Source organism: Solanum tuberosum, unplaced genomic scaffold (genome assembly GCF_000226075.1).
Source record: "Solanum tuberosum cultivar DM 1-3 516 R44 unplaced genomic scaffold, SolTub_3.0 scf00047, whole genome shotgun sequence".
NCBI lineage: Eukaryota > Viridiplantae > Streptophyta > Magnoliopsida > Solanales > Solanaceae > Solanum > Solanum tuberosum.
In genome coordinates, this window is record NW_006238973.1 from 522,328 (window position 1) to 530,865 (window position 8,538).

The window sequence follows — 8,538 nt, forward strand, 5'->3', positions numbered from 1 at the left end:
AAGCATTTGTCATCATCATTATCACAAATGCTTCGTTTTATGTCCCATCCTTTTATGTGAATCTTGACTTGCGATAACAAAAATATCATTGCTAAAGAAGGGGAAAATGAAGCAAGGCGAGCTCTTGTCAGATACTTTTCACCTTTCAGATAGACATATCGAATTTAATCTACAGACGAATATACAACTACACGTCTTGTTTGAATAATACCAACGACACTTGCTTGGTGAAGAAATTCATTTTTGTTGTAATCTTCTTAAATTTCTAGGAAACAATTTGCATAAGAACATAAAGAACAAAAAACTTTCACTTTTACAATGTGCAGCTTCAACTTTCTTTACTTAGTACTCCCATCTGTCCCAATTTATGTGATGTAATTTGACTGAACACGAAGTTTAAGAAATATGGAAAGACTTTCCAATGTTCCAAAACTACACTTAGATTTCCTGGTATGGGATTAATAGTGAGTTCCACGAGGCGTTCAAGGCTGCTCTTCCTTAACTTCTCTAGATCTTCCAAACAACGAGCTATATGGAACGTCTATCCCTTCCGCTATATCAAAACTAATTGGATTTGTTATAATTTTTTGGATATCTCTAGCAAATGAATTCTCAGGCGCGATCCCAAATGACATTGCAAATTGATCTTTTCTTAATGTCCTCAAATTAAATAACAATAAACTAGAAGGTCCAATCCCACCTGAAATATACTTGTTAGATTGACTCGACATATTTAGTGTTGCTAACAACATGTTGGACAGGGCAACTGCCATTTTATATACTACTACACACAGAGTTTAGCTTTATTTATGATTGATGAAAAATACAGAAATAACACACTAGATATAAGAAATTTTGTAGATACTCACTTAAGTCCAATGGATCTACGGGGCGTACAACTCATTTGCATAATTCTAACAAAATTGGACCACATTGAATTTATGGTATATCGTCTAGTCAAAATAGTTGTTGATGACTTCACAAAAAGTAGTAAATACTTTTGGAGACTTAATCAAAATAGTTGTTGATGACTGGAAAAAAGTGACGGCCAATATTATTTTTATTTGAATTATATATTATTTACATTTAGATTATGAAAAACAAAGTGTCTTAATCATTTAATATTTAGATCTAGAGACAATATCTTAATTATCATTCAAATTCAAAGGTAACTGAAACTAATAGTCAACGTACACTACTAAAAGTTGAATATTTTTCACAAAAAATACTTTGTCCTTTGACTTAGATGCAGGTGATTAATTAATTGAGTACAAAATATTAAATATGTTTCATTATTCTCTTTTCTTGAATTAAAATGCTAAACAAAGTTAATCATATAGTAATAGCTAATCTTATTCTTATGATTGTCTTCTCTTAGTAGGGATTTTCTTTTGAGAATAAAGTATCTATGGGGTGGGTGGAAAAATTAGCCAAGGGAGGATTTTTTTTTTTTTTTTTGAAGTTTATGAATTTTCTTCAACGATTTTCTATTAATATACGATAATTATAACTTTGAATCTTCAAATGAATAGAAAAGTTTGAAAAGTAGAGACGGACCTACCCTTAGAATAAGGCGTCATGGATCCAGAAAAGGACCGCACCCAAGAGATAATATAGACAAGTACAACATATCCTATTGACTTGGCCCAACTTGCGGAGTGAAAGATGTTCAAAAAAAATGTGGTGGAATTATTCTACCGTCTTATTGACCCAAGTCAATTGGTGTCCATTTTTGCAAAAAATCAATTAGTATATTACACCACAATTGCCAAAGCAAATAAACAAAAAATTTCATTTCAACAATGTGTAACTGCAACATTCTTTACTTAGTACTACCATTTTTCCTACTATTTTGCAGCTTTTCTCTAAGATGCAACGCGGTGCAGAGTGATATCGATTGCTTGAAATCGATTAAAGATTCGTTGATAGACCCTTTAAACATCTTGAATTCTACATGGAAGTTCGATAATCAGACAGAAGGTTTTATATGCAAATTTACAGGAATACAATGCTGGAATGCCGATGAGAACATAGTTGTATCCATTAGTCTTCCAGACATGGGACTAATAGGTGAGTTTCCGCGAGGCATACAAAATTGCACTTCTTTAACTTCTCTGAATCTTTCAAACAACGAGCTATATGGAACCATCCCTTCCGATATATCAAAACTAATCGCATTTGCTGTAGACATTGATCTCTCGAGCAACCTATTCTCAGGCGCTATCCCAAGTGACATTTCAAATTTCTCTTTTCTCAATTCCCTCAAATTAGAAAACAATAAACTAGAAGGACTGATCCCACCTGAAATTTGCTGGTTACAGCGACTCAGGATGTTTAATGTTGCAGATAATATGTTGACAGGGCCAGTGCCAAATTTTGTCAATGCTGCTTTTCCAGCTGAAAGTTATGCAAATAATCCAGGACTTTGTGGTAGTCCTCTGGAATTATGTGTTACAGAACGCGTAGTAAGCCGTCATATTCTGTTTGCTTGTGGTTTTGTGACGGGTTGGTCGCTTTCTACATTACTTGGTGTATATTTTTTTTTTGGTGTAAAGAAGATGTTTCTCTTGATCAACAAGAGAACAAAGGTAATGGTGATTGATGGAAATGAAGTAAACAGTGACCCAAAGGTAATTATGTCTATCTGTTCAATTATATACAAGTTTAAGTATCTATTTGTGCACATTTAAAGTCGGAGGGCATAGATTTCAGATGAGGCCAAGTCAAGTTAAAGGGCATGATTATATACTATGCTAATTTGGAAACAATTTCACTTAGTGACAAGCTTTTATAGCCAGACAAGTGTTATGGCACGTTTAAACTACAAGTTTAAAAAACTACTTTTTTTTTCTGAAAATTTGTGCCCTGTCAAACTATGTTAGATAAATTGCGACGAAAGGGGAACTACTTAATCAAAAATTTTTATTGTAGAGGAGAAATAAAATGTGGTAATGGTAGATATGTTATTTTCCTCAGATTTTAAAGCTGGAGAAGATTGTTACAAGAATGAGTTTTATGGAACTATCAAAAGCGACTTTGAATTTCAGCCAAGACAATGAAATCGGGAACGGAATGCTGGGGAAATTGTACAAAGCACTGGTCCCAAATGGATGGACTGTTGCCATAAAGAGGCTCCAAAGTTCCGAAGATTTGGAGGAAGAGTTTGTTTCGGAGATCACAACTCTAGGTATCTTGAGGCATCCGAATTTAGTGCCCCTAGTCGGATTTTGTTATGAGAGGGACGAGCGACTTCTGGTTTACAAATACATGCCTAATGGAAACTTACATGAGTGGCTGCATTCAACTGACGACAAGGCACAATTCTTGGACTTCCCTCTAAGGGTAAAAATTGTTGTTAGTGTCGCGAAAGCCCTGGCTTGGCTTCATGATAGTGGAAATTTCCATGTCGTGCATAGTAACATTAGCACACAATGTATCTTGCTCGATGAAATCTTACATATTGAGTTGCTCGAGTCTAAATTTGTCGAGCAGCTCTTTTGCCAGTCCTCTTGATGTGGATAAACTACTGTTAGGCCAAGGATTTGATAATATGGTAATGCAACTACTTGAACTTGCAAGTAACTGCATGAAATTCATTCCTGATCAAAGGCCAACGATGCAACAAGTGTATCAGACTGTTGCTGCGATTGCTCGAGTCCATGACCAAACAGAGGACTCTGAAATACAATTGCACGTGGACTAGAAGCAGGGGCGGAGCCACCAAAGGGACGTGTAGCTTTGGCTCAAACCATGTATTTGTGATGAAGAACCATTTCATATGTATAAATAATCCATCTAGACTCATGTGCTACAAATTCTGGCTCCGCCTCATACTAGAATCACCAGCTTTTGGAACCGTGTTTCCTATGGTTTCTTTGTTTAGCAAGAATGTATGTCTTCCTGAATTGTTGTTTTCAATATTGCAATAACTATGCTTCAGAATGATCATCATTATCACAAATGCTTCGTTTTATGTCCCATCCTTTTATGTGAATCTTGACTTGCGATAACAAAAATATCATTGCTAAAGAAGGGGAAAATGAAGCAAGGCGAGTTCTTTTCAGATACTTTTCACCTTTCGGATAGACATATCGAATTTAATCTATGGACGAATATACAACTGTGTGTCTTGTTTGAATAATACCAACGACACTTGCTTGGTGAAGAAATTCATTTTTGTTGTAATCTTCTTAAATTTCTAGGAAACAATTTGCATAAGAACATTAGGAACAAAAAACTTTCACTTTTACAATGTGCAGTACTCACAATTTATGTGATGTAGTTTGACTGAACACGAAGTTTAAGAAATATGAAAAGTCTTTCCAATGTTCCAAACCTACACTTAGATTTCCTGGTATGGGATTAATAGTTGAGTTCCACGAGGCGTTCAAGGTTGCTCTTCCTTAACTTCTCTAGATCTTCCAAACAACGAGCTATATGGAACATCTATCCCTTCCGATATATCAAAACTAATTGGATTTGCTATAATTTTTTGGATATCTCGAGCAAATGAATTCTCAGGCGCGATTCCAAATGACATTGCAAATTGATAATTAGATAACAATAAACTAGAAGGTCCAATCTCACCTGAAATGTACTCGTTAGATCGACTCGACATATTTAGTGTTGCTAACAACATGTTGGACAGGGCAATTGCCATTTTATATACTACTACACACAGAGTTTAGCTTTATTTATGATTGATGAAAATACAGAAATAACACACTAGATATAAGAAATTTTGTAGATACTCACTTAAGTCCAATGGATCTACGGGGCGTACAACTCATTTGCATAATTCTAACAAAATTGGACCACATTGAATTTATGGTATATCGTCTAGTCAAAATAGTTGTTGATGACTTCACAAAAAAGTAGTAAATACTTTTGGAGACTAATCAAAATAGTTGTTGATGACTGGAAAAAAGTGACAGCCAATATTATTTTTATTTGAATTATATATTATTCACATTTAGATGATGAAAAACAAAGAGTCTTAATCATTTAATAGTTAGATCTAGAGACAATATCTTAATTATCATTCAAATTCAAAGGTAACTGAAACTAATAGTCAACGTACACTACTAAAAGTTGAATATTTTTCACAAAAAATACTTTTTCCTTTGACTTAGATGCAGGTGATTAATTAATTTGAGTACAAAATATTAAATATGTTTCATTATTCTTCTTTTCTTTGAATTAAAATGCTAAACAAGTTAATTATATAGTAATAGCTAATCTTATTCTTATGATTGTCTTCTCTTAGTAGGGATTTTCTTTGAGAATAAAGTATCTATGGGGTGGGTGGAAAAATTAGCCAAGGGTAGGATTTTTTTTTTTTTTTTGAAGTTTATGAATTTTCTTCAACGATTTTCTATTAATAATACGATAATTAATAACTTTTGAATCTTCAAATGAATAGAAAAGTTTGAAAAGTAGAGGCGGACCTACCCTTAGAGTATGTAGAAAGACTGAAGAAATGAGAGTTGATTTGGGAATTTTCCAATGAATATTCTTATTGATGCATATATGTATTTATACAAGTCGTGTAAAGAAAAAAAGGACAGACTAGTACCTACAGCTGTCACCTAATCCTTTGATACTACCCTGACAATAAATAACAAACTATACAGCTGTAAATATTCCTATACAATGCTATGTAACTAAATCTGAAATCTCTTGTGTATCTGCTGTATTTCTGCTTGGGCTAGATGTGCCATTACTAGGACCATTCTTAGTGCATAAGCCTACTGACTTAGGCCCAAACAATTTAGGCCCAAGAGATGAATCTTGTGTACACAACGAGAACTTTGTCTTTGTTTGAATCGCATCATCTTCACTAGATACTGTAAATCCAACAGAGTAAGGCGTCATGGATCCAGAAAAGGACCGCACCCAGAGAGATAATATAGACAAGTACAACATATCCTATTGACTTGGCCCAAGTTGCGGAGTCCAAGATGTTCAAAAAAAATGTGGTGGAATTATTCTACCGTCTTATTGACCCAAGTCAACTGGTGTCCATTTTTGCAAAAAATCAATTAGTATTTTACACCACAATTGCCAAAGCAAATAAACAAAAAAATTCATTTCAACAATGTGCAACTGCAACATTCTTTACTTAGTACTACCATTTTTCCTACTATTTTGCAGCTTTTCTCTAAGATGCAACCCGGTGCAGAGTGATATCGATTGCTTGAAATCGATATAAGATTCGTTGGTAGACCCTTTAAACATCTTGAATTCTACATGGAAGTTCGACAATCAGACAGAAGGTTTTATATGCAAATTTACAGGAATAGAATGCTGGAATGCCGATGAGACCAGAGTAATATCCATTAGTCTTCCAGACATGGGACTAATAGGTGAGTTTCCGCGAGGCATACAAAATTGCACTTCTTTAACTTCTCTGAATCTTTCAAACAACGAGCTATATGGAACCATCCCTTCCGATATATCAAAACTAATCGTATATGCTGTAATCGTTGATCTCTCGAGCAACCTATTCTCAGGCGCGATCCCAAGTGACATTTCAAATTTCTCTTTTCTCAATTCCCTCAAATTAGAAAACAATAAACTAGAAGGACTGATCCCACCTGAAATTCGCTTGTTACAGCGACTCAAGACGTTTAATGTTGCAAATAATATGTTGACAGGGCCAGTGCCAAATTTTGTCAATGCTACTTTTCCAGATGAAAGTTATGCAAATAATCCAGGACTTTGTGGTAGTCCTCTGGAATTATGTGTTACAGAACGCGTAGTAAGCCGTCATATTCTGTTTGCTTGTGGTTTTGTGACGGGTTGGTCGCTTTCTACATTACTTGGTGTATATCTTTTTTTCTTTGGTGTAAAGAAGATGCTTCTATTGATCAACAAGAGAACAAAGGTAATGGTGATTGATGGAAATGAAGTAAACAATGACCCAAAGGTAATTATGTCTACCTGCTCAATTATATACAAGTTTAAGTATCTATTTGTGCACATTCAAAGTCGGAGGGCATAGATTTTAGATGAGGCCAAGTTAAAGGGAATGATTATATTATGCCAATTTGGAAACAATTTCACTTAGTGACCAGCTTTTATAGCCAGACAGTGTTATGGCACGTTTAAACTACAAGTTTAAAAAAACTACCTTTTTTTTTTTGAAAATTTGGGCCCTGTCAAACTATGTTAGATAAATTGCGACGAAAGGGGAACTACTTAATAAAAAAACTGTTGTTGTAGAGGAGAAATAAAATGTGGTAATGGTAAATATGTTTTTTTCCTCAGATTTTAAAGCTGGAGAAGATTGTTACAAGAATGAGTTTTATGGAACTATCAAAAGCGACTTTGAATTTCAGCCAAGACAATGAAATCGGGAACGGAATGCTGGGGAAATTGTACAAAGCACTAGTCCCAAATGGATGGACTGTTGCCATAAAGAGGCTCTAAAGTTCCGAGGATTTGGAGGAAGAGTTTGTTTCGGAGATCACAACTCTAGGTATTTTGAGGCATCCGAATTTAGTGCCCCTAATCGGATTTTGTTATGAGAGGGACAAGCGACTTCTGGTTTACAAATACATGCCTAATGGAAACTTACATGAGTGGCTGCATTCAACTGACGACAAGGCAAGACTCTTGGACTTCCCTCTAAGGGTTAAAATTGTTGTTGGTGTCGCGAAAGCCCTGGCTTGGCTTCATGATGGTGGAAATTTCGATCCCAAGTTATCCAATTTTTGGGAGGCAACATTTGTAGAACCAAATGACATAGGTTCAAACTTGAGTCTATCGCCAATGGTCGAGTTTTTAGACTTTACAACATACAAAAAAGATGTCTATAAATTTGGGGTTGTGCTTCTCGAGATTTTAACGGGGAAGGAATCTTACGAATTGAGCTGCTCGAGTCTAAATTTGTCGAGCAGCTCTTTTGCCAGTCCTCTTGATGTGGATAAACTACTGTTAGGCCAAGGATTTGATAATATGGTAATGCAACTACTTGAACTTGCAAGTAACTGCATGAAATTCATCCCGGATCAAAGACCAACGATGCAACAAGTGTATCAGATTGTTGCTGCGATTGCTCGAGTCCATGACCAAACAGGGGACTCTGAAATACAATTGCACTTGGACTAGAAGCAGGGGAGGAGCCACCAAAGGTACGTGTAGCTTTGGCTCAAACCATGTATTTATGTTGAAGAACCATTTTATATGTATATAACTTGTTTTCTATTGTTTCATTCGTTTAGCAAGAAATGTGTCACGCCCTGAGCCTACACCCTGGGCGGGACCGGCACTTGGAGACCATTGCTGGCCCCAAGCAAACCCTTGGCCTGGCTTTCTTAACTCAGCGGAAACCTACTCAACAGAATAACTCAATGCCATGCAAAGATATAAACAACTTAAATGATACACATTTGGCCAAAAAGGCAACTCGAGTCTCAAAATAGAATATTTACATATATACATAGATAAGAGACTCAAAACTAACTGACTGACTGTCTATGAAGCCTCTAAAATACTTAGATGGATGTTGGGACAGACCCCGCAACATCCTAATAA

At 35.5% G+C, this 8,538-nt stretch overlaps 2 protein-coding genes and 1 pseudogene across 2 annotated transcripts in view; all 3 read left to right on the top strand.

The window, feature by feature from the left end:
- LOC107059933 (probably inactive leucine-rich repeat receptor-like protein kinase At5g48380) overlaps positions 1-3,945 on the top strand; it is a 6,126-nt gene extending 2,181 nt beyond the window's left edge. The window contains exon 3 of the mRNA XM_015307036.1: positions 3,750-3,945. The gene's annotated coding sequence lies outside the window, so the exon portion shown is untranslated. The remainder of the gene's footprint in view (positions 1-3,749) is intronic.
- On the top strand, positions 1,801-3,513 carry LOC102579277 (probably inactive leucine-rich repeat receptor-like protein kinase At5g48380). The gene is made up of 2 exons (XM_015307018.1): positions 1,801-2,630; positions 2,977-3,513. Exons 1-2 carry the CDS (start codon positions 1,803-1,805, stop codon positions 3,511-3,513), a joined length of 1,365 nt encoding a protein of 454 aa, XP_015162504.1. The 5' UTR covers positions 1,801-1,802.
- A 2,150-nt stretch (positions 3,946-6,095) lies between the features above and the next one.
- LOC102579603 (probably inactive leucine-rich repeat receptor-like protein kinase At5g48380) lies at positions 6,096-7,689 on the top strand (annotated as a pseudogene).
- Positions 7,690-8,538: the final 849 nt, after the last annotated feature.

Coding starts and splice junctions, on each gene's coding strand:
- LOC102579277 (XM_015307018.1), top strand. CDS start 1,803: ATGTGTAACTGCAACATTCTTTACTTAGTACTACCATTTTTCCTACTA. Junction 2,631..2,976: donor AAGTAAACAGTGACCCAAAG/GTAATTATGTCT, acceptor TATTTTCCTCAG/ATTTTAAAGCTGGAGAAGAT.